Source organism: Rhinolophus ferrumequinum, chromosome 5 (genome assembly GCF_004115265.2).
Source record: "Rhinolophus ferrumequinum isolate MPI-CBG mRhiFer1 chromosome 5, mRhiFer1_v1.p, whole genome shotgun sequence".
Classification (NCBI taxonomy): Eukaryota; Metazoa; Chordata; class Mammalia; order Chiroptera; family Rhinolophidae; genus Rhinolophus; species Rhinolophus ferrumequinum.
This window is the reverse complement of record NC_046288.1, coordinates 33,700,755-33,728,302: the sequence shown is the minus strand read 5'-3', so window position 1 is coordinate 33,728,302 and position 27,548 is coordinate 33,700,755. Positions and strand designations below refer to the sequence as shown.

The 27,548-nt window shown below is 35.5% G+C and overlaps 1 protein-coding gene across 2 annotated transcripts in view; it reads right to left on the bottom strand.

The window, feature by feature from the left end:
* The window catches only part of MRPL1 (mitochondrial ribosomal protein L1), a 52,084-nt gene extending 27,870 nt beyond the window's left edge, over window positions 1–24,214 (bottom strand). Inside the window, exons 1-6 of one of the 2 annotated variants that reach the window (XM_033106325.1) lie at window positions 23,531–24,214; window positions 22,286–22,397; window positions 11,740–11,998; window positions 9,199–9,282; window positions 7,098–7,169; window positions 5,479–5,590 (exon numbers count right to left, since the gene is read on the bottom strand). In XM_033106325.1, coding sequence (XP_032962216.1) covers window positions 5,479–5,590; window positions 7,098–7,169; window positions 9,199–9,282; window positions 11,740–11,998; window positions 22,286–22,397; window positions 23,531–23,648 — 757 coding nt within the window. In that variant the 5' untranslated portion in view covers window positions 23,649–24,214. The remainder of the gene's footprint in view (window positions 1–5,478; window positions 5,591–7,097; window positions 7,170–9,198; window positions 9,283–11,739; window positions 11,999–22,285; window positions 22,398–23,530) is intronic. The other variant, XM_033106326.1, reaches the window with a different exon arrangement.
* Between the last annotated feature and the right edge of the window lie 3,334 nt (window positions 24,215–27,548).

Below are 27,548 nucleotides of genomic sequence, written 5' to 3'. Positions count from 1 at the left end.
ACTAAACACTACTTGTTTGAAAAACTTGGTATGAAACAACAGAAAGGACTAATTATGTATTATAGCTAGGAAGGATGGCTGAATCAAATGAAAGTTTGAGACTATGCGTTTTATTTGCAGTTTATTTAAGTAGAGAAATCTAAGCATCATTAAATGCTCAGTTAAACCAGTGTATCTACTGCAGAAAATGAAACTGTCAGTTCCAAGACAGCAAGGACCTTGCTTGTCTTTTCATGGCCATCACACAGAGCACACAGTAGATACTCAATAACTAAAAAACAATTATTTTAATACCAAAAAAATCTATAAATTATAATCTAACATTTAGTTGCAGTATTCAACCTATATCTTCTACCAAATGAACGCCACACTAAATGTGCATTTACTGTACACATACAAATATTTGTTGAGTACCTACATCTGGGGTACTAGTCTAGGCCCATGAGAACAGAGTGGTGAACAAAACCAAAAAATGCCCCTATTCTTAATGGAAAAAAATCAAACACACACCCACAACTAAAAAATTTAACATGCCAAAAATGGTAAGTCGTAAAAAAGAATATAAAAACACACTTAATGAGAAATCGAGTGATGATGGGAAGTGGTGGGTAATGCTTTATATAGGATGGTTATGGAAGTCCTTTCTGTTTAGGTGATATTTGCATGAGAAAGTGAGTCAGGAAGATCAACAAAGAGCACTACACACAGATGGACAGTAAGTCCAAAGACCTGAGAAGGGAACAGCTAAGTGTGTATGAGGAAGGGCAAGGAGGCCACTACGGCTAGAGTAAAGGAAATAAAGGAACCAGATGCATGATATCAGTAATTCACCTTTATTATAACCATACCTAATCATCATTGGAATCTTTCAAACATAAATAGTTTTTAAACTAATACGCAAGGGAAGAAAATTTTTAAAAATTTCAAATTGATTACCCTGCAAAAATTCCGTTTCAGCATTTTTCTTTATATAACCAGAGTTCTAACTGTTTCGATAATGCAAATAATATCCTGAAGTACATATAGCACGTCAGTCCATGAGTTTAAAATATTTCACATTAGATTTCAATAATTTTATATCCATTACTCTCAAATATAATACCACAACAACTTCCTTACAAAAGGCAGCTGTGCATGCTCAGCAGATGTCAACCAATGCTCTCCGGACAGTCTGTCGGAATATCCTTTTCACAAGACTCTAACTAGAGCACTGACATTCAATTCTAAGAGATGCATATTAAGAGAAATACATATTAGTGTGTCCAATTTTCTAATCATGTCCCTTTCCCACCTATCTGCCAATAACTTACTATGGTTTAAAAGAATTCAATCATATCCATATATAGTATAGTACCTACCATGGCTTAATATGCATAATAGACAACTAATTCCATTAAGTCAAGATATTTTTCATACTAATTTTTGTTTAAGTAAATGCCAAATAATACATAAGGAATAAAAATATCAACAAAACATATCTATGTTAGAGATGAAAGAATTTCAGAGGACATTTGTATTGTGGGGGGGGGGGAAGCTAGTTTATAAGCAAAATGAAGCCCAATTTTTTCTAAGAATTTTAAAAACAAGTTTTAAATGTCTTTTTTCTGAAATAAAAAAAGAAATACTAAGAAAACAAGCCAAATGTGCATTTGAAAAAGAGAACTTGCCTACAGTTACATGAGCAATTAAAATAAATATAAAATAAATAAAGCTGCAGCATTAAACATGCTGCAAAATGTGAACACTCACTCCAGCCAAGACCGTTACACCCACTCCCATTAGTAAAACAAAATGTTAAGACAAAATGGGAATCTAATGAGCTCACCTGCAGGGGCTTGCTTGTTTGTTTTTTAATTTCATCCATTTGCTCAAAATGTAATTTCTATTTTACCCTAAAGTCTTTTGTTGGATATAAGGGTAATCAAATGTTCCTAAACAAGAACCTGAATGAATAAGCCCTGAAAATGCATAACACGAGCTTCATTTGATTTAATGCACATCTGATGTATTCTGTTTTAACATTTTTGACAGGTTAATCATTTGTCTTCATGTGTAAAGAACACAAATGTTTTGCCAGTGCTGGTAAACAGATCGTGTGGAGGTGAAAAGAAAAAGTTAGAGAAGGAAAAAGGTCTGTCTGTTTTTTCAAAATGCTTTAAGTAAATGGGGAGGAACATACCTAGGTAACTTGAGCCCGGTGTACAGGAAGCTATGATTCATTAAGAAAGTAGAAATAACGTAAAGCCTATTAATAAAAATAAACATTTTAAAGGGAAACGTTTCTTAGTTGAAATAAAGAAGTTATTTAAAAACGTTTCAGACTAAACACAACAGTGCTAAATTTTGTGGTGAAATGGTAATAAAAATAAAAACCTTAAGGCTAAGAAAATTTAGAGGCCAAAGGGTTATTCAGAGAACAGATAAAGTAGCAAAGATAACAAAATTAACTTCTGTGAAAAACCAGTTCAGGATGCAAAGCAAGGAGCTAGCTAAATACAGATATATTCAGTACTCAGTTTCAATTTTAATTGATTATATTTAGTATTGTCTGGTTTTGTTGAACTCAAATTTAATTAGAAAAGAAATTATGAGAAATATTTTCATCATATTGAACTGTAATTTGTGTTTCTTTTAAAAGCAAAGAAAAAGTCTTTATTCTTTGATATATAAAACCAAGAAAACTTTACCATGTAATACAATATTGCTTGTTTCTTTGTTTTAAGAAGAAAATGGCAGAAGAGAAGACCATGGTAGAAAAATACACTCAAGCTAGTGTTCCAAACAGCTCAGGATCCTAAAATTATGAATAGCACACAAATCTGAGTAAGCCTTTCTTTTTTTCTTTAAGGAAATTACTCACATTTGCTTGACAACTTAAAACATAAGAAATACAACTTTCCTTCTTTGTAACAGACCCAATTATTTAACAAGACACTCATTAACCAGCAATTACTTAGTAAACGAACCTTTCCTCTGTGATAGTAAGTCAGCATTAGAATGCTGCTTCTGTAATACTAGTAGTAGTAAAGAAAACTTCCAACTGCTGGGGAACCAAACAAGATGCTGGTACACTTCCTGGAACTCACAAATTTGGAAGTGTGCGAATTCTCACTTGGACCTCAAAGAGGGAGTGTCTTTGGTTTTCCCTGTGCTTAGGAACAAAAGGGACAGAGAGCCTGGCATTCAAATAACAAAATAAACAGAGGCACAGGAAACCACAACGAACCTGTTTTCCCAAAAATAAGACCTAGCCGGGCAATCAGCTCTAATGCATCTTTTGGAGCAAAAATTAATATAAGACCAGGTATTATATATTACATTTTGCCGAGTATTATATTATGTAAGTCCCGGTATTATATTATATTATATTATACCGGGTCTTATATTAATTTTTACTCCAAAAGACGCATTAGAGCTGATGGTCCGGCTGGATCTTATTTTCGGGAAAACACGGTACTCAATAAAAGCTATTTCTGAACAATAAATAGTTTCTGCAGAAGTAAAACAATTTGCTTTTCACTTAATGAATTCAGCAAACATCAAAGGGCAGTTTCCCATCTGGTATGCGCCTGACACACGTTTAATTTTTAAAATAATGTTCAGTTTGAGGTTTTACTTGAATATTAAGTCTGATTCCATGACAACAAACACTACTGTAATGGAAATCCCTAAAAAAAGTGCCAAATCTCAGTCCAATATCTAATAAGGGTGTGTTATTCAATGCAGGCTATCAAAAATAAACAAATAAAACTACTAGAACGAAAGAATTGTAGAGTACACATGAAATTGCTTAAAGTATAGAACGTGATCTGTAATTCACATCACTGTTAGAGGCTACCACGCATGAAGAATTTTAGCAGGATTTTTCAGCTCAACTAGAGTTGAAATGTGAAGCCCAATCTCTATTAAAACAATTTAACAATATTTGTTCTGTTTACACCATAAAATTTTATTTGAAATAACACCTATGTACAGCAGATATCCAGCACCACCTAAAAGAAACTATGTCTGCAAACAAACTTATTTTTCACCCCAAATCTACTCCGTTTCCATTAATGATATCAGCTATTAGGAGAAATCCCTAGGCTTGAAAAATCTCAGCGTCATTTGACTCCTCTTTCTCTCAACCTGTCCATTCCTAGCTACTTAGTGCAATGTCCTAATATCTTTGACATCTGTCCTCTTCATTCCTGTCTCATTCTGAAGATGTTATCTTAAACAGTACCTTTATTATTCTCTGGCAATTGCACCTGAACTGGTCTCCCTGCCTCTAGTTTTGATTTATGCCAATACATCTTGCAAACTCTTGCTAGATTAAAACTCTAAAGAACTCTAAAGAATTAAAACTCATCTTAGAAAGTTCTAGGAGACTCCTGCTAAATACAGAAAAAGAAGTCCACGCTAACTAAGACCTTATTTCAGATCCTTCTCAATATGACATCAACCTACCTTTCCAACATAATTTCCCATTATTCTTTTTCATATCGATGTAAGGGGTTCCATTCAATACAGCCATAAAGAACTACTTGATATTTCCTGTACATAGCCTATAATTTCCGACTTACTTCAGTGTCTATGATTAATAGGTTCTTTCTACCTAAAATAATACTCACCTTTCTACTTATCCAATTATTCAAGGTCATTTTAAATGTCACCCCCTTAAGGATGCCTCCTCTGATTTCCCCACCTATGTGTCAATTTCTCCTCTACTGAACACCTACCTCTAGCACTTTGCAAATTTATCACGTAATACTTCATACTTTTTATAACATGGCTATTTATGTACCAACCTTACCTCTCTTACTAGATTTTGTAAAGGAGAAATATCCGTAAAGGGAAAGTTCCTTAAGGGAAACATCTGCAGAGCCATTCATAGAGTAAGCATTTCATATATAGGTTGAAGGCTGACATTAATGAGCATAAATATGATATTGAAAAAGAGGTATAAAATAGTATGATAACATACATAGTAATACATCCCATTAATTTCAAGCTAGAATATAGCCTAAATTTAAAGTACTATATAGTAACTAGGTTTTTAAATTATATTAGATTATCAATATCAATTTCAAAGGAAAAAAGTCAAATCTACATAGTCTTATATAACACAAAATTCAAATACCAGGACATAATTATTTATTCTACATATGTATATTAGCAATTTTGTTTTCTAACTAAACATATATATTAGATAGCTTTGACAGCATATTGAAATAATGAACTTTCCCCTTTAAGAAGTACAAATTGGCAATTACAAAATAGTCACAGGTATGTAAAGTGCAGCACAGGGAATATAGTCAATAATATGTTAATAACTGTGTACGGTGCCAGGTGTATACTAGACTAGTCAGAGGGATCACTTCTTAAGTTATATAAATGTCTACCCATTGCTGTACACCTGAAACTAATATAATATTGAATGTCAACTATAATATAAAAATCTAAAAAATTAAAAAAAAAGAAAGAATTCTCCCTTACTTCGACTAAGCTTTGGAAATCTTTTTTTCAGTTTCTTCTTTAATGGATTAAGCTCGGGCATTATTTCTGGAACAGCTACATAAAAGTCTGGCTGAATTTCATCATCCAAAATCTGGAAATCAGGAAAAAAGATAACTTTAGATGATACAAAAAACTTTATCCTTCTGAAAATAAAGTATAACGTAATAATTTCCCTTATAATTTAGAAAACAGACATTAATCACATTTTTTTTCTTCAAACACAAGGATCATATGAACACATTTACCAATTATGAAAACCATTAGAAGCAAAACATTTTCTGATCTTTTCTTTTAAAGACAGCCATATCCATTTAAAAAAATATACTTAATGGGTTTAATTCTTCCATGGGGTTATGTTAGGAAAAAGTATTACAAGCTAGAAAATAGCACTGATGTGTATGTGGCTCAGAAAATCCCACAAAACTGAATTTATATGTCCATTAAAATTGAAGAAACATACTGAAATTTTTGCAATAGATTACATGTAAAATTAATAACCACTAGCTGCCAAATCACTAGCAACGACAATGTCTTTCCAAATTTAGAACATCAAGAGAACTGACTCTAATTATTTTCACAAAGAACTAAAACTAAAACTCTCTTTGCCTCCAATAACTAAAAATAAAAGAGGAATGGGACTGCCAAAGACAAGTTCATTTACAGTTTATTTTACACATTCTAATTCCAGTCTAAGAGCAAAGAGAATAATATCTATTTTTAAAGACATTTTAAACGAATTCCAGCTAGCACCCAAAAATATTTATACTACTATAATATACTCCATTTAAAAATTTAGTTGATTAGAAAATGAAGCAACTTTTTAAAACAATACTTCCCAGGCAACAAATATTTTACCAATAATTATTTTTGCTTGAAATCTTATGTCATTCGAAGCCTTGATTTGGGGTTACAGTGAACCTGAAAACTTGAATTCTGGCAAAATTAGGCTGTGATTCTGGAATTTTACCTTCCTGTTAACTATTCTTTCTTCTTACAAATTCTTTACTCCCTAAATAACAAAGTGTTTCCCTTAACAATAATAATTTGCATTAAATGAGCACTTATCGTATGCCAAGAATATGGCTAAATATTTTACAGGGTTTAGGTTCATCCAGTCTTTACAATAACCTTATGAGGCAAGTACTAATACTGACCACAAATTCCAGATAAGGAAATTGAGAACTTATGGGGGAGGAGCCAGTTTGTGTACATATAAAGGGCAGACCCAGAATTTAAAAACAGACAGTGTGGTTTCAGAATTAGGGCTCTCATTGCTAGAAATAAGAAAGTAGAGGCAATTTTGAAAGGTCAAAGAACTGTATGTGAAATTTCTACTCCAAAACCTTCAAATACTAACCCTAAAACATGTTCCTTTGAATTAAATTAAAAATTATGCTTGAAAGTTATGTTGTAGTTAACCTTAAGATCACATCGTGGAGTAATAATACAAGACTATATAGAAGAAAATCATGTTTTAGAGATTAAAAACCATTTATCAAAAGATATGGGCATAGTGGTTATATTCCATATGTAACAAATCAATGGATGGCAGATAACAGAACAATTTTTTATAACTAATGAACATGATAACATTGTACCTTCTGAATCAGGTTAGTTCCTCCTGCAAACGCAGCTCCATTTTCTTCTGCTATTTTAATTTCTGATGCATTCTACCAAAATACAATAGTTTAAATATCAATCTTTAAACAAATTCAGTCTGTTTTCAAGTATTTTGTCAGAAATAATATTACAGTTCAAAACAAAAGTCGTGCTTTTTACTTTTAATTAAAAACGCATCAATTTTCAATTAGATGCATCAGAAATATTACCTCCAGAATAAGTTTAGTTTGTAGGTGATTGAAGTGTTTCTTGTAACATAAGGAAATACATCAAAATGGCATTAGGGACTTACCAAGTGGTTCAACCTAAGTCTCCAAAGCCATTAATACATTATCTTCCAAAAGTAAAAGCTTAAGATACATTTAGTTTTGCTAACTTAAATGGAGACACTTTATCATACCAATATAAAAAAGGAAAAATTTTTTAATTTAAGAAACAATAGAAGCAAAATGTAGCCTGTTGTCTGAAAATTCAAAAGAAAACTATTCAGTATTACCGTATTTTGCCGTGTATAATGAATGTGCTCCCGTGTATAATGTATACCCAAGTTTTTGGCCCAAACTTTGAAGGAAAAAAAATCAATTTATTTTTTTTTTTTTATTGGGGCAGGGGAACAGGGCTTTTATTGGGGAACAGTGTGTACTTCCAGGACTTTTTTCCAAGTCAAGCTGTTGTCCTTTCAGTCCTAGTTGTGGAGGTCACAGCGCAACTCCAGGTCCAGTTGCTGTTGCTAGTTGCAGGGGGTGCAGCCCACCATCCCTTGCGGAAGTCGAACCGGCAACCTTGTGGTTGAGAGGACACGCTCCAACCAACTGAGCCATCCGGGAAGCAGCTCAGCTCAAGGTGCCCGTGTTCAATCTTAGTTGCAAGGGGCAGAGCCCACCATCCCTTGCGGAACTCGAGGAGTTGAACCGGCAACCTTGTGGTTGAGAGCCCACTGGCCCATGTGGGAATCGAACCTGCAGCCTTCGGAGTTAGGAGCATGGAGCTCCAACCACCTGAGCCACTGGGCCGGCCCCTCATTTTAATTTTTTAATTCAAATTTTTATGCTTACATTTAGGTGCTCATTTTTTGTATTATAAAGGAATTTTAGCATTTACTTTTTAACATATTAACAAGAAATTTTATGTAACAAATAATTACAAAACACAAGAACAGATACAAGGTATGAGAAATTTTATGTACCGGTAACAAATTTACAATATTTATGCATCATAGAAAGCTAAGAACTCTTTATCGCTGCAAGTTCATCCTAAATTCAATAAAACCAATTATCGTATTCCAGGATATTATTTTGCATACAGATATCATTATTGATTTCTAGAGTTACACTTTTAACTCATAAGCATAAATAAAAGAATTAAAAACATTTATATACATATGGAATTAGTACTATCCATGTATAATACACATCATCTTTTTTTCCCTCACAAATTTGAGCAAAAAAGTACACATTATACACAGCAAAATATGGTAGTTATTTTCTCTCTCTATGTTCCATTCGTACCATTTGGTTTTACTGTGAAAATGTATCAGTCTCTTAGTTACTCAAGTTTTGTGGTATTCCAACAGCTATGTTCTTGACTTTCTGGAAAAAAAGTAAAGAATTTTTTCCTTGAAAGTGAGGCAGATAGAAAAGAATCAAAACACCTTCCAAAACAAATTCATAAACACATTATAAACAAATGCTATTATTACTATATTTGTTATAGCCTTGACTTTCCAGACTAAATATTTTTAAAAGTGTGGTTTCTGTATCTTCACAGTACTAAGTGGGCACATTGCTTTAAAATAATTTTATTATTGTTGTTTGAGCTTGAGTAGGAAGCAGAAGCTAATAGGATATATTCTATTCTTTTCAGTTTCTTGTGAGAAATGTAATATGGTAGATTGATAATGATGAAGTTAATGTTCTAGTTTAGCTCTTTCTCACAAGAGTCATCTTACTATGAGCTACAAATGGGGATAAATAAAACTAGGTGAATGCTAGAATTTACTCCTTCAGTTACTCTAATCAGTGATTAATATGATATGTAAAAAAAATTAAACAACGTAAAAAGTTGGTAAAGATTACTCACCCCTGTAAATACAGCAACTTTATTCATTTCTGAAGCAAATGGGTATGGAAAACTAAGGACACTGGAAAATGGCTCCACTTTTTTCTAAATACATAACAATAGAAAAATGATGAAACGTTCATTCTTCTTTTCTGTATCACTCACATCTATAAAAACCAGAACTGACATGCTTTTCTTCAATGTTTTAATTCTACCACATGTCCTCTCATTAATCCAGAATTATTCACTGATTACAATTTAAGGCATAAGAGATTATATTTCTTTTGTAAGAAACCATAATGAAAATCTAAATCTTTCTTCCCAGCTTCATACTCCCACAGCACTTGGCTTCTTCTCTACATCTTTCATCAGTCCTCATATATTAAGAGATGTGCTTGCATATCCGTATCTTCCCCAGCACCTAGTACAATGTTTTCCACACGATGGATGACAATAAATGTTTGCTACTTTGAATTAAATTCAAAAGAACATGTGATTTTTTGACATCATCAAGAAAGACATGAATGCAACTGTGCATACCGAACAGTAGACAATATCCAGCTAATCTGCTCAGCAGGTCACCCCTAATCTCCATCCTTGCCTCTAAATAATCAGGTGACTAACCCTAATTCTAAGACAGAATGCCAAACCTGAAAGGCTCTTCTGAGTGGGTCTGTTTTGAAACAACCTAAATCACGTTCAGATATATTTGGGAAGTCAATTGGAAAATCCAAAATAAAGAGTAGCCGGGCATGCATTTGAGGCACCCTAATCCAGAAGGAGATTCTACAGGGCATCAGAGCTAATTTGCTCAGTCATTTGGTCAAGGACCTGTCTAGGCCAGCAGCTCAGATCTCTTAATGTGATTTCACATGGAAACAAGTTCTAGGTCCATAGTTTTGGTGTAGTCTTAAGGTCTGGAACAAAGAGAAAAGGGGTTGTTCCCTAACTAAAACTGACTGAAAGATTTTATTTTTAGAAAAACTGTATTTTGAGTAGAGATAAACCCCCTGAGGATTTCTTTTCAGACAAGAGGACACAAACTCTTAAGTACACTTTAAATCAGACATGGAACTCAGTTTCATGTACTGGCATTCCTTTGCCATTAACATGTTGCAACTGGTTTCAGTAAATTTTTCAATGGCAGGCAATCATAATAATAGCATCCCCTGGGGGAATACTGCCTTGTTGTACGAGCAGTCTATCAAGATACACAAAATGACTAAGGAAGACAGCAGTAGCCTTTCAATGTTATTAGTTTACAAGTGGCTTCCATTTATGAAATAAAGTCTGTGGTCCCACAAGACTTCTTTATGAACTACATTAATGGTTGACTGAGAAAGTGATCATCTTAGACACCACAACATTTTAAAAATAAACTAATAGTAACACTGATATAAAATAAAATTACAACATGGCTAGTACAAACTGTTTCTAATAAATAAAAACTAACAAATGAGATAGACCTTGATTCAAATTCTAACTCTACTACCTACTCTGACCTTGAGTAAGTTACTTCACTTTTTGTGTCTCAGCTTCTTCTTCTGATACTATTATAGGGATAAATAAGAAAATGCATGCAAAGCATTTAGCATTGTGGCTGGTACATAAAAAATTTCCAGTAAATGTTCACTGATGTTATTAAACACCTACCAAGTCCACTACATGCATTATCTCATTTAATCTTTGCTATAACCCTATAAACTAAATATTTTCTCTCCCTTTATAAAGATATGAAAAAAGTGAGATTTGAAGAGGTTAAACAGAAGCCTGAGGTCAAACAGCAAATAAGAGGTGACACCAGGTGTTCGGCCTGTACTGTAATTTGACTCTACACACCACGCCCTGAAGCACTACTGTACCGCCTCCTCCTACAAGCTCAATTATCACTGTTATTGCTGAGGCTGTTCAATTGTATTAAAAAACTTATACCTTCTAGTTTGACCAAAAAAGACATCCTCAGAATAAAAATTAAAATCTTTCCAGGAAAATTAGATTTCTTAAGTGAGAAGCTTACAAAATTTAGACCTCAATCATAATCTAGTGTTTTTCCCACCCCTAGAGCTTTATAAAAAAAGTCTTCCATGGAACTGCAATATATAAACAGATAAAGCAGAGGTTCTGGTTGAAGCAAACAAGGGGTTTGGCATCCGCACCATGCTAACTTGGTCTCCACCCAGGACTCTCAGGAAACATCTGAAGGCCGCTAAGCTAATTGAAAGCCCTCATTTACAGAGAAGGAACATAACAGCCAGGCAGCTTAAGAAATTTTCAAAGTTACAATAATGCCTCACTTTTAACACTACTTTTGTTGAAATTTATACCAGTGATTTTCTGGTGAATAGGAGATATACGTGCATGAACTATACAGAGTATGCATGCCATTGGATTTTATATTTGGAAAATTAAAAAAAAAAACACATATTTTTCACGTTAAACTACAGAAAAAGCATAAGATTTTCTAAAAATTACTATAGGAGGCAAGAATTTTATAAAAATAAGAAATGACAATTCATACAGCCACTGTTCACAAATAAATTTATTTTAATTGAGTCTACATACCTTCTTCCCCAGTGCCATATCCAGTGTCAAATCAAGATAAACACCTTGCTTTGGATTTGTAAAGTCCAGAATTTGAAATTTCTTAAGTAAGTGAACAGCTTTCTCCACCTCATATATCTGCCTCGGATATAAGCGTTTTAAGTAGACGTCATCCTCAGGTTCACCTTCCATAAAGGGATATGACTTTATTTTTTCTATCTCATCTTTTTTTTCATCTGATACTTTTTCTTTGGCATCTTTTTTTGTTTTCTTTGCAGGCCTTGAGAAAAGATAAATTTGAGATCAGTTATCTCAATACATATTCCAAGGGACGTTTAAAAAAAAACCGATGTACATAAGACAGAAAAAATAAGAAAAAATAAAGTTTACCTTAATTCTAAAGCATAGACTGCTTTACAGTTTTTCTAGTTCAACAAATATTAAGTGAACTTTTGTACTATTTGTAGTTGATGCCAAATCAAATAAGGAATACAGGAACAGACACGCAAACAGATGATTTCAATATAATGCATCAAGTACCATTAGAATGCTTTCAGACGTGTAGAGAATGAACATTTAACCCAGCATAGGAGACTAAGGGTTCTGGAAGAGATGATCTCAAAGTCAATTCTTAAAGAAGAAGAATTAGCCCTGGTATATACCCAAGAGAAATGAAAACACATGACTACACAAAACTTGTACACAAATATTCATAACAGCATTACTCATTATAGTCAAAAAGTAAACACAACCCAGATGTTGATCAACTGAAGAATGGATACATAAAATGTGGTTTATCCATATTATGGAATATTAATCAGCGATGAAAAGGAATGAAGTACTGATAACTGCTACAATATGTATAAACCTTAAAAGCATGCTAAGTGAAAGAAGCCAGTCACAAAACACCACATATGGTATAATTCCATTTATATGAAATGTCCAGAACGGGCAAATCTATAGAGATGAAAGTAGACTTAGTGGTTGGCTAGGGCTGGGGAGAGGGGATTAGGGAAAAGAGGAGTGACTGCTAATGGGAAAGGGGTTTTTCGGGAAGATAACAGAACTGTTCTAAAACTGACTGTGGTGACAGTTGCACAACTCTGTGAATATACTAAAAACTACTGAACAATATACTTCAAATGGGTGAATTGTATGATATGTAAATTATATCTCAAATAAAGCTATTATACGAAAAAATAGCCAGGCGAAGAAACAACATAATAAAAGTACTGAGACATGAAACAGAATGGTACACAAAGGCAGCTACTTTAAGTTCTAACTGGCTAGAGTAGGGGTTGGTAAACTTTTTCTGTAAAGGAACATTTAGCAAATATTTTATGGTCTCTTGTCTCAGTGACTCAACTCTGCCACTGTAATGTGAAAGCAGCCATAGACAATACAAAAATGAATGAGTGTAGTTATGTTCCAATAAAACTTTATTTATGAACACCGGTCTAAATTTCATAATTTTCATGTGTCACAAAACACTGTTCTTTTTTATTTTTTTCCAATCATTTAAAAATGTAAGAACCAATCTTAGCTCATGAACCACACAAAAATAGACTGTAGACCAGATTTTTCAGCCCACTGGCCATATTTTGCTGACTCTTGAACTAAAGAGTAAAGCAGAAGGCAGGAAACAGCAGAAGATGCAGCTGGTGAATCTAGATCACAAAGGGCGGTTAACCTCTAGAGGCAATAAGAAGCCAATAACAGGAGGGACATGTGTATTTCAAATAAAGTATTCTAGCTGCAATATAAGGGATGGACTTGAAGGAAGCTCGATTGGAGACAATTAAGAGACTATTCCTTCCCTTTCTTCTCAAGGAGATAGGAAAGCCTGAACCAGAACAGTGACAGTAATACGCTGAGAAGACAAGAGATCACAATGATATTTACAAGGTAAATACTGAATGTAGGGAAAAGGAAAGAGAAGACTCCAGAATACTTCTAGAATAGGTTTCCGGCTTGGGTGATTAGGCATAGACTGCTATGATTAACTAAGACCAGAAATAAATAAACAAAACAGGGATGTAGTCAGAGGTGAGTTCAGTTTAGAGCAATACAGAGTATGAGTGTGGGGTTAGTTGCATCATTGGCCACAAGTCTTTATTCCCGTTAACCTACAAATAAAAGGCCACAAGAGGCAACAAGCACTTATCTGAGATCTGAACAAATAGCTATTCTGGAAACAATGACCCATGAAGAAAACCAAATAGTGTGCGATTCGGGGGTGAAGGCAAGGGGTATTTATGAGAAAGGGAAGGGGAACTATCACATCAATTGCATCATCAAATACATCAATAGAAGAAAGGCATTTCTATAGGTGCAAGTAAGCTAATATAGTGATGCTGATTCTAAAGAATGTTTTTAATTTTCCGTCACAGTCATATCCGTGTTCTTGTTAACTTTGCAAACAGTTGTTTGGGATACAAGGTTGCTTTAGGCCCAGTCCAAAGGTAATTTTGCCAAGTTTTAACATTCCAAAGGTTTGAGGAGTAAAACCTACTAGGCAGTTCCTCTGGGATGACACCTCAACTCCATTGTAAAGTAGCTCCATTTACATTATTTCTTACACCACCCCCCTCCATTCATGTCCTTTTGCTAAGTGACTGCACTTCCTCCCATTTAAAGAAGTGAACTGTGCTTCCCAGCACCTTGATTTTGTGACTAGTTTGGCTAAAAGAATAAAGCGAAAGTGACTGTTTCTCTGCTCTAAGCTTAGGCCATAAGAGGCTTCAAGTGTTTCCACTTGTATGTTTGTATTTATGCCATTTTCATAAGAACATGCCTGGGCTAGCCCAAAAGTGGGAGAATGAGAAACATGAAACAGAGCTACCCCCACAGAGCCCCAGGCTAGATTAGACAATTCTCACCTGACCTGCCTACTCACAGATGCACAGCAAGCCCAGCTGAAGTCATCAGAAACATCCATCCAAACCTTCTTGGATCACCTGACCCACAGACGTGTGGGCAATGATAAATAATTGTAGGGTGGTTTGTTATATAGCAAAAGCTAACAAGGTGTTTACAAAATATCTAAGAAAAGATGTTCAACAGCTAATTGTAGTTAAGAGTTTGAAGCCAAAAAAAAAAGAAGTGATATATTTTCTCAGCATTAATTCAAATCACACCTATAATCTTTTAACAATAAAACTTTCAAATTAGTGAAATAATATTTTATAAAGATGCTTGGGTTCTGTGGTAGTCAGAATAATGGCTTCCCAAAGATGTCCTACTGTACATGGCAAAAGACTTTGCAGATTAAAGACCTTAAAATGGGGAGATTATCCTGAATTGTCCAGGTGGGCCAATTCACACCAGTCCTTGAAAGCAAAGAAACTCTCCCTTTCCCCGCCTACATCTGACAGAGATGGAAGAGGCAAAAGAAATCCAGTCATGAAAGGAACTCAACTTGCTGTTCCTGGTTTTGAAGATGGGGCAGAGCGGACGAGGAGCCAAGAAATGTAGGTGGCCTCTGGAAGCTGGCACAGAAGGAAACAACAGAGTCTCCCCTAGAGCCTCTAGAATAAAACGAAGCCCTGCTGACACCTCAATTTCACCCAGTGAAACCCGTGTCAGACTTCTAACCCACAAAACTGCAAGATAATAAATTTGTGTTTTTTTAAACCACGAAGTCTGTGGTAATTTTTTATGGCACAATAGAAAATATGGGGTCCTATAAAATTTATGTGAAAGAAATAGATGACAATAAAATAATTTTTTTAAAAAAAGGACATCAAAACCAATCCAAAGTATAATTCCAATCTCATTTTTAGCACTCAATGAATCCTCATTACCACAACTCATAATAGTATCCTCCCAGCTAGTGAGCAATTCAACAGAATAGCTGATAATGCCAATGCTCGCTTATTTATATACAGAAGGTGCCAAAAAAATGTATACACATTTTAAGAAAGGAAAAAGCTGTTAAAATTGTAATATGTACCAATAACAAAAGATGAATACAGTCACATTTTTGACTTCTGCAATTACAAAGTGGCTATCAGCGTAATTTTAATACATTTTCCTTTCTTAAAATGTGTATTTTCTTTCTCTCTCTCTCTCTCTCTCTATATATATATATATATATATATATATAGATATAGATATATACACACACACACACACATATATATATACACATACATACATACACACATACATATATATACATATATGTGTGTATATATATATGTATATATATACCGTGTTTACCCGAAAACAAGACCTAGCCAGACCATCAGCTCTAATGCGTCTTTTGGAGCAAAAATTAATATAAGACCCGGTCTTATTTCCCTATAATATAAGACCGGGTCTTATATAATATAAGACTGGGTATAACATAATATAATACCAGGTCTTATATTAATTTTTGCTCCAAAAGACGCATTAGAGCTGATTTTCCGGCTAGGTCTTATTTTCAGGGAAACATGAGATATATATACACACACACACATATACATATGTATATGTGTGTGTGTGTATATACATATATATATGTATATACACACATATACATATATATGTGTGTGTATATATATATATATATATACACACACATATATTAGTTTCAGGTGTAGAAAACATGATTAGACATTTAAACCCCACACAGTGATAACCTCCCCGCCAAGTCTACTACCCCTCTGACATCATACTCAGCTATTACAACACCATTGACTATATTCCCTATGCTGTACTTTACATCCTTGAGTGTGTGTGTGTGTGTGTGTGTGTGTACATATATATGTAAATTACAGTTGACATTCAATTTTATTTTAGTTTCATGTGTACAGTGCAGTGGTTAGGCATTTATATAATCTATGAAGTGATCCCCCCAATAAGTCCAGTACCAATATGACACCCTACATATCTTCACAACATTATTAATTATATTCCCCATACTGTATTTCACATCCTCGTGACTATTCTGTGGCTACAAATTTGTACTTCCTAATCCCTTCACCTTTTTCACCCCCAATCCCCCTCCCATCTAGCAACCATCAGATTGTTCTCTCTATGAGTCTATTTCTGTTTTGTTTACTCATTTATTCTGTTCTTTAAATTCCACATATAAGATCATATGGTATTTGTCTTTCGCAGTCTGACTTATTTCACTTAGCCTAACATCCCCTAGGTCCATCCATGTTGTTGCAAATGGTAAGTTTTCATTCTTTTTTTATGGCAGAGTAATACTCCATCGTATAAATGTACAATTTCTTTATCCAATCGTCTATTGATGGGCATTTCAGTTATTTCCACATCTTGGCTATTGCGAATAGTGCTACAGTAAACACACAGGTCCATCCATATATTTTTTCAAATTAGTGTCTTGGGTTTATTCAGATAAATACCCAGGAGTGGAATTGCTGGGTCATAAGGTAGTTCTATTTTTAATTTTTTGAGGAACCTCCATACTGTTTTCCATAGTAGCTGAACCAACTTGCAATCCCACCAACATTGCACGAGGGTTCTCTTTTCTCCACATCCTCGCCAGCCTTGTTGTTTCATTTATTGATGATGGCCATTCTGACAGAGTGAGGTGGTATCTCATTATTGTTTTTATTTGCATTTCTCTGATGATTAGTGACGTTGAGCAATTTTTTTTATGTCTATTGACCATCTGTATGTCCTCTTTGGAGAAATGTCTATTCAGGTCCTCTGCCCATTTGTTAAATGAATTGTCTGTTTTGTTGGTGTTGAGTTGTATAACTTCTTTATAAATTTTGGATATTAACCCCTTATTAGATGTATCACTGGCAAATATCTTCTCCCATTCAGCAGGATGTCTTTTCGTTTTGTTGATGGTTTCCTTTGCTGTGAAATAGCTTTTTAGTTTGAGGTAGTCCCATTTGTTTATGTTTTCTTTTGTTTTCCTTGCCCAAGGAGATATATCAGTAAAAACATTATTAAGGGTAATGTCTGCAAGTTTCCTTACTGTATTTTCTTCTAGGAGTTTTATGGCTTCGGGTCTTAACATTTAAGTCCCAATGTTCATTTTTAATGGTACACAGGTGTCCTTTTAGACTGATGACAACAAATCTAAGCAGGTGCCCAACTTGATGGATGCAACAGGACTCAATAGCTACCTGGGAAGTTTACTTCACAAAATCCTGAAATCTTCCAAACTAGAAAAATCACATTTACTTTATATTTAGTAAAAGAGCAGTGAGGCCAATAGAAGATGGAGAGCCTGTTTTACTAATAAACTCTCTAACTAAAATAAGCAAAATAAATGTACCGTAGCTGTAACCTACAGATTTCCTTTACATAAATGCTGACTTCACCATTAATTTTTAATCATGGCTGAACCTGTCCATTTAATTTGCAATTAATATGAAATTCCCAGGGGCTGAAATATGACTTTGAATTAATAAATATTCACAAAACCCAATAAAAATCTAATACATAAAGAGACTGAGTTGGGTATGCAATAATTTATTTATTATACTTTGGACCTTGTTTCACAAAATATTTGAGGTGATTCAGTGAAAACATTTTTTAAGTTACAAATGGAACACTGTTTTAGTAAAAAAAAAAAAGTATAACATCATTATATTAGGTTGGTGTAAAAGTAATTGCAGTTTAAAAGGTTAAAAATGCAAAAACTTCAATTACTTTTGCACCAACCTAATAACAGATCAAATAGGACTCTAAGGAAAACACTTTCTTCAAAAAAAAAATAAAAAGAAACTGCTATTGAACAAAATCAGTCAATAATTAACTTCATAGACCCCACTGCCTCTTTTCCATAACCCTACAAAAAAATGTCTATCTTTATTCATAAGAATCACGTCCAGAAGACCTTTGCTATTCATGCAATTATGTAAGGCCCTATCAGGAGAACTTAAATACTATGATTCTCAGAGCTTAAAATAAATCATTATAGAAAGGTTTTTGGGAACGTGACGGAGAAATCCCTGGCAGTCTGAATCAAAAGACAGAATTTAGCTGCAGTTAGTTGGGTAACTAAACCACATAGATTAAATGAGTAATAAGAGACTGTACTCAGGTAATAACTTTCTGCCTGCCTCATCTGTCCCCTAACTCCAAAAGCAGAAAAAGAAAAGTAATTCCACGCCCATTCTCAAATAAAACAGAAGAAAAAAAATCAGTTCTTTAATAAAGCTCACTTCAAGACCCTTTGAAGATCTGTGATCCCAGAGACTCAAGTCCTTTGAAGGCTGAAGAATCTTCTACATTGAAGAATTATAGGTGGGGGAGGCATACAACCTCTGTCAAACTAAACTGAATTAAACAGAACTAAAAAGCCTAGGGCATGTAACTATTAATGGAATGCAAATGTCTGGAATTCTTATTTCTCAATGTAAATCACATAAATAAATCCACTAACATTTCTGATGTTGGTTTATTCATTAAACTAAATGCAGAAGTTCTGCTTCCCTTACAATATAAAAGCTGACAGAATAAAACCCAGTCAGTAACAATACAAATAAGTGAAAATGAGAAAACAAAAGCTGGAAAGAGCTTCAATAAAGAGAAAGGGTCAGACAAAAATCACAACTTTCCTTGAAGCCATCACAGAGTTGAGATAGCAGGGCAACCAAGTAATGAGAAATCCAAGAAGAGTCAGGCCAGGGAGTCAGCCCACACCTCCACCCCAAGTGCATACCACCAGGATGGTCTCACCTGTAGTGGAGCATGAGAGGAGGGCAAGCAGGTGAGAAAAAGAAAGAAAATATCAGCTAAAATTTTAGGGCTAGTGTGACAGTATAAACCTCCTGGGAGATGCAGACACTAGAGGAGTTCACACTCAATTCCTAGGCCCTTTCCACAGACCTCCACCAGATACTCCTGGGAAAGACTGGAGCAGGCCAAGAGACTAGAAAGCCTCCCTCGAGGGTACAGGCGAGGAGATAAGCCACTGCTGCCAGAAAGGCACGTAACCCTGAAACCCTCTAGGGCACAGGTAAACACACCCATTGTACACAAGGGAAAGAGGAAGAAAAAAAAAAACTAAAACTTCTACCATTGGGGGTAGGGCAGGAAACGGTCCGGCGTGCAGTATCTTCCACCAATAAAGTTGGGGAAGGGCCTAGACATTCTCAAACAAGACCTGCAATAGATACATACCACAGGGAAAAGGGGCAGAAATATTGAGAAAATCCCACCCCAAGGTCCAGCCACACCGGGCCTACTTAAGACGCAGGCCGGATTTGGAAAATAGAGAATCCCTCTAGCACCTAGTATCATCAGTCACTGAGTAATAATGAACAACATTCTACTACTAGGGGAGGGGCAAAAGTACGGAGAGACGCCCCCCCCCCCAACTCTGAGGTACAGTGCACAGGCCAGGCAGAAAGCTGATCATGGACCAGGAACACTGAGAAAAACATTCCAGCAGCCCAGCCCCAACCCTAAGCACTAGGTGACAGTACAGAAATTTGAAGCTGATGGTAACCACAGAAACAACAAAACCAAAACCTAATCCAACAGACTAGATCGACCCAAAGTGTAACAGACAGGCATGAGACATGTGCATTTTCAGGCATAAAAACTAGTTCAGTTTCCAAAGTTCTACATAAAATGTCTGGCAGTCAACAACAACAACAAACTGAGATAGTTGAAGAAGAAAAGAACCTACTGTCAAGAGAGAAACAGAACCAGAGTTAGAGATAACACAGTAGCCTTTTTTTTTAATCAGGATCTGTCACTGGCAAACCACAGGTACATACGTACAAATATATGGAGGAGTGGGGAGATTCAGAATGACGAGAGAAGAGAGAAAAGCAAGCCCCTCTAACCTGTCTCAAATCCTGATTAAAAAAAAAAAATAGCAATGAAAAAGCTATCTTTAGTGTATTATAAAGTCAGTTAGGATTAAAAAATTAAAACCACAACTGGAATTATGAATACTATGATTCTTGTCAAGCTACTGAATAATTCCATTGTCAGACATAAAAAAATTGCTAATAATTTTTCATATTTTTAAGTATGCATATTATGCTACACTTTTTAGGCGAATGAAATTGTTTTAAAAGTACTAAAATAGAATATGAAGAAGATATAAAATTCAAAAATTTCTATAGGATAAAAGAAAACATTTAAAGATAAAAATATTTTCAAAATAATTAATTCGTTAATAAACAAATACTTTAACAAAGCAGAAAGAAACAAAACCAAACAATCCAATAGAAAAATGGGCAAAAGATATAAATTAGAAATACACTGAAGAAACAAAGATTGATGACATCCCGGTTAGTAGGACTGTGTTAAAATGGGCACTCTTGCCATTGAGTGGGCATGTAAATTGTTACAACCAATATTCCTCCAACTTCTGGACAGCAAAAAAAATCCAGGTACTATTCACAATCAACGGAAGCCTCCTTTCTAGTTACATTTCTACCACATGCCTCTTTATCTTACATTCAAGTCATATCAGACTGTATTACATCAATATTTACTTTCATGCCTCCACAACACTGAACATCTTTCTCCCAATTCCCCTGCAAAATTCTATCTTTCAAGACCCAGCTCAAATATTTCTTGCCCTACGCTCATCCAGGTAGAATTAATTGACCTTTCATCTGTGATTCCATAGCACTTGGTCCATTCCTCTACTATACTGCTAAGACATATTAAAGTTACAGCACAGAAATTTGCTAATTCATAATATATAAAGAGCTCCTACTAAGCAACAGATGAAAAAAATGGTAATAAGACATGAGCAGAAAATTCACATTAAAGAAAATATAAATGGCTCGTAAACATAGTGAAAATAGGTATTCTAATAATACTTGCTGGTAAGGACACAAATTGGCAAGATCCCTATGAAGGCAAATTGGTATTACCTATCAAAATTATAAATGCACACATCTCTTGACTCAATTCTATTTCTCAGAAGTTATACTACAAATATATTCATAATATTTGACAAGATCTATGCACATGATTATTCACTGCGGGATCATTTGTAATAGCAAAAGACTGAAAAGATAAATGTGTATCAACAGAATAGTTAAATTATGGTAAATTCACACAATGAAATATTATACCTATGTTCAAAAGTTGATTCATTAGTAAGAAGCTGCTCCTATCACCCATGAAATTACAACAGTTTCAGGACCTCTATATCAGGAACTGGATCAAAGACCAAATATTAGAACAAAAGATGCTCCTAGCATCCCAGTCACTCAGGAGATTTACAAGGCTTTTAGGAACTGCGTCGGGAACTGGACAGAAACCAATATAAACATTTCTCATTGTCACAAAATCCTAGCTCCAACAATTACTAGCTCTGTGACCTTGGGCAAGTTACATAATCTACCTTGCTTTTTGTCTCTAAAAAAAAAGCATAGTAACAATTGCTTCCACATAAGGCCGTAGGGATTAAATTCACTATTGAATGTTCGTGTTCAATAAATGTTAAGTATTATTATAATAAGTCATATCTTTGTTCAGGACTGTAAGGTCAAAGAAGCAGAGATGAACTTGTACAAATGTATGTCCCTGTACCTCTTTATGGAACCAAGCATAATGTTTTTTTAATCAAAATTTTAAGTGACAGCAAATGAAATAACTAAAAAAAAAAATAACAACTTACTTCGTAGCAGCAGCAAAATATCTGTTGGGCACCTGAACACATACAGAGCAAGGATAGCGAGGTGTCTGATTAGTCATCTTGGAAAGACTATGTCTTTGATGCTGTATCACAACTTGAAAGAAACATGTAAAATATTAATTTTAAATAATCATTACATTCATAATTTTTACATTCTTAACCGTGTTTTCCAAAACAAAAACATTCAATACTTTGTGATTCATAATCATTCTTTAAAATGTGTAATACTGGAAACACCACTTCTTGAAACTATATTTGGGTAAACACATCTAATTGAACCATTTTGTCTTATTTTTAAATTAATCTAGTTCAGGCTCAGAATATGTTAACTCTATTATTACGAATATGTATATATATCCTGAATTTTTTTAAGTAATTTAAATTGTATTCATTTTTTTAAATAGATAATACATTCAGAGTTGCCCAAGGTACTTCTGAAGCATAAAAACCAAGTGGAGGGAATTGCCTTACCAGAGATCAAGACTTACAAAGCTATGGTAATTAAGACAATTTGGTATTGGCACAAGTATAGAAAGATAGAATAATAAAACAATTAACAGCCCAATAACAGATTCGTACACATATGGATATATAAAATATGTAAAATGGAGGTGATGCTGCATGCTGCCTCCATGTAAAGATCTACCTTAATTAAATAACAATACATATCACTATGCTTCAAAAACACAAAACAAAACAAAAATTAAAAGAAACGTTGTACCAAAAAAGGGCTGTCATCCTAGCCCTTCACTGGACCTTATTAAATGCCGAAGAGTTGCTACCAAGAAGTACGACAGAAATTAGCCGCCAAATGACAAATGTTGATCCAAATTAGACAATCTCTTTGGAAATCTAAGAATTGGAATCGTCTGCAGCTGTGTTGTACTCCAAAGGCACCAACAAGCATTATGTAAACGTTCAAATTTACAGCTGTCTGCCACACAAACATACCACTTTTTTCTTATCAGAACCCACTTCACGTGTCAAACTTCCCTACATTCCCCGGAGCCCATATCCCCAGTATCGGAACCCTATCCTTGCTTCTGTCCCTACCGGTGGCTGGAGACGTGTCAAGGTACATTCCCTCCCCCCTCCCCGCCGCTCACTCGTAGGGTGGACGGCTCCAGAAAGGAATGAAACTGTTGATAAGGTCGCTTTGCAATAGTAAGACCCTCGGGAGAACCTAGAGCCCAGAAAGAGCCGGAGGTCCCCAGTGCAGACCCGTGCCTAGGAGATTCCGGCGGCAGCAAGAGACTCTGCGCCAGACATCTTTTCCCCGCAAGCCCCGACAATTCATTGCTTTACCTCTACCGAGGCATCTCACGGCCGCCGCCATGTTGACCATTCCGGATGGTGTCGACGAAATTGCTCCCACGCTTCAATTTGAAAGAGATTTTGAAAGGGTTCCCTTCCGGAACTGGCAGAGGGGAAAAGGATTAGAAGCAGCAAGAGGAAAGGGGCGGGAAGCAAAATAGGCTTTCTTGCCGACCGGGGAGGGAGCAGGACGCCTGTGCCTCGTGGCGGTGTTACGGTCAGTCCTCCGTGCTGCCCAGGACCGTGTGTTTCGTGGTTCCGGTACGACAGCTTGAACATCTTCAGGGAAATCTGCTCTTCCTGGAAAATATGGTCTTGTTGGCGATGCCCCACTTTATTTCTTTTTTTTTTTAATTCTGCAAGTGTACTCAAAACAATCATCTTAATAGACAGTGAGAGTACACAAGAAGAACAGAAAATCTGAAGAATCTCACCAGCTTCCACCGCCACATTTGTAGCCTTGGAAAGACTTAAAAATTCGCCAGGCTTTCCACTACCACCCAACTTGGGTGTCCCAATCACTAACAAACTTTCTTTTAACTCAGTGCAAGCAGCGGAGCTCTAAATTAATCTTAATCTTAATGAGGTTTACATTTTGCCCCTGCTGGCAAATTGCCATTAGAATCAATTGAATAATTATACTTGACAAATTTATGTAATACTTCTAGTTTTTAAATGGCAGGCTGAAACCTACGCACAGTTTATCCTGACTGAGAGAAATAAATGAGAAAAAAGAAGCAGTATCCTTTCCATTACATCACAGCTGTGGGTGTGGTTTATGCACAAATCTGGTTACAGATTATACACGTTCCCAGTTTAAATGAAACCCTCCAGTGACTACCTGGGAAGCTGCTTCTGGCCTCTGCCTGCCTCCCCAGCCTCAAGCCCTCTGTCAGCCTCTCACCCACCCCCACCCCAACACACATACAAGGTTTCTCATCCCGGAGATACTGGTCATTCTGTCCCTTCTGTTTGGAATATCTTGTAGCACATGACCTAGGTGACTTTTTTAAGATTTCACCTCAGACTTGACTCACTTATGAAGCCTCTCCCACCTTCCTTCCCAGACTGAGTTACGGCCATCTCTTTGTGATTTTGTACACTACTCTAGGCTTATATCTATTTTTGTTTTTAAATAGTTTTATTAAGATATAACTGACATACCATACAGTTCACCAATTTAAATTGTACAATTCAGTGGTTTTTAGTATATTCACAGAATTGTGCAACCATCACCGCAATATATCTGTTTACCCACTAGTCTGAGCTTATTTGGAGCAGAAACCATGTCTTACTCATTTTTGTAACCTCAGCACATACTGTTGTACCTGGCACATAGGAGGCCTTCTAAATGTTTGCTGAATAAATGAATGTATGCATGTCCCTACATGTGTTAGGATGTCACTTTATTTATACTAGGACTTTTATTAGTATTTGCAGAAAATCTTTAGACTGTGATTATGCACTTCCTCAAAGTTCACTTTAAACACTTTTCCCAGTTGATTTCTAGGAAGGCTTACACTCTCCAGGAGTAGTGGCAACATGCCAGATGCCTGCCTGCTTGGCTAAGAAAAGCTTCTAAATATTTGTCTAACCCTATAGTTCTCTTGATCTGTTTTTTGCTTTCCTCAACCATATTCTAGTTGAGCTAGAAACTTCATTGCAAGAAGAGTCACTTCCCATTTGGGGTTCAAGTTGAAAATGGTTCTCTTATTGGACAAAAATAAGGAACTCCATGACATTTCCTACTTCAGTAGTGTGTACTAAAATCACCCGGAGGGCTTGTTAAAACTTTCATTGCTGGCCTCCACCCACACAGAATTTCTGATCCAGTAGGCCTAGAACAGGCCCATGAATTTGCATTTATAATAGGTTCTCAGTTGATGCTGATATACTGGTCCAGAGACCACACTTTAAAAACCACTCCCTATGTAATACTATAAACATTTGCATTCATACCTACCATTAGCTTGGGGAGGAGTTGTTTTGTTTAACAATTTAATGCTCCGTAAAATATAGACAACAAAAACACGAATTTCCTCACATGGTATGTCTCTAGAACCAACATCTACCCACTCTTATGTTCTCTTCCTCTATACAGTAACTGCTATTCCACACCTGGATTTTAGCTACAAAACTGTCCAGCTGTCAGCTGGGTGAATTGCCAGTTTCTGCCTGCCTGCCTATCTGGGTTTTAAGTATTACCAATTCCTAGATTCCTTTTCCTTCTTGTGCTTACTTCAGACTCAGATTCTTTTTCATAAAGAAATGACTAGAATAATGATTTCTTAGTCTTAAGGTTGAAATTTTGGTGAGTAATTGGAACTCATTTTGTCTTCCTCGCCTCCCCCATATGAGCGTTTCTCCATCGAAAAACCCCTAGCAGACTATTTTAATCCCAGGTTCAATTAGGAGATTTAGGACTTTCCAGTGGAATTGCTGGGAAATGTTTAATAACTGGTTCCTACTACAACAGAAATGAATTTGCAGCATTTATCTAACTCCCTGGTGTAAATATTTACACAATAGCTGATTTCAAGCTACCAAATATGAAATCAACTAACACAAAATTTCTGACAACTTAGCATTTGGTTCTCATATGATTACAGCACACCACTGGAAGTTGCCTGGTAAAAGCCTTTGGTAACTTTTAGAAGGCCTAAACCTAACTCTATTCATCCTAGAGCCACACTTCTCAAACTTTACTGTAAATACAAATCACCTGGGGATCTTATTAAACTGTACATTCTAATTTAGTAGGTCTGAGGGGTGGGGAGCCTGAGACTTTGATTTCTAAGAGGCTCCTAAGTAGTGCTGCTGGTCCATGGGCCACATTTTGAGTAGCAGAATCCTAGAACATATTCAAGAGCAAACTTCATATTTTTTAATCATTAGTCTCAACAGATCCTTTTGAATAGTCTCTCTCTCTTTCTAATACAGAGAATAAACTTTGTGGATCCCCAAATTTCTGGGTATAACCTCCATGACCTCCAATTTTCAGTGGAGATACTAGAAACATCAATGATTTCCTACTCCACAAACATCTGCTTCTGATAGAAACTTCCTTCTCCCACATAAACAAAATTCCCCAACCCCACCTATTTGGATTGGTGGAAGCCATCTGACCCAAGGAAAGTCCATCCATTCTGTAACCAGTGATCTGGGCTTGAAAAGGAAAGCTGGGCCAATCGTTCTTCTCACAAAACTGTAATGGGGAAAAATGAAAGACTGGAAAAAGAAAATGAAAGTCAACATTTTCTGTGTTGTGGGAGGTCTCAAGCTGTAAGGTCATGGAGTAGATTCAAGGCTAGATAGAGAAGCCTTGAAAGGCAAGTTGAAATTATTAGTGAGCAGAAATTATGTATGAGTAGAGTTACACAAAGCCAGTCAGTTTCAAGAATAGAATGGAGCAAGGATGCCGAGAAAAGCAGAGATATCATGAAGAAGAAAGAGATCAACCAGCCTCTGAAAGATAACAAGTGCTGCCTCAGTTCCTGTTACAGTTTCCATCGAGTCTGCTGTATCACTGTCCCTCTCCCTGTGTTTTTGTGAGCTCCCTGTCTTCCATTTATATCCCTATAATAACCCCTGTGTTCTTAAGCTAGCACCAGTTAATTTCTGTATCTTCCAAACAAACAAAAACCAATGAAAATAATAGAACTCTAGGTATTCTGGTCACAATGCATGAATTGGCATCTCTCTGCTAGAACTTGTAGTAAATAGTCTTAATTATGGGCCCTCAGAGTCTGAAAAACTTTTGGAGGTTTTCTATCTACCTGCTATATAAACCCTCTCTATAATTCCCTGCTTAAATTGTTGGTGACAAACTCTTGAATATTGTGTAAGATAGTTCAATCCATTTTTGGATAACTCTAATTGTTAAAGTAGTTCCACATAGTATTAAAGCCGGAATCATCTTCCCTGTAACTTG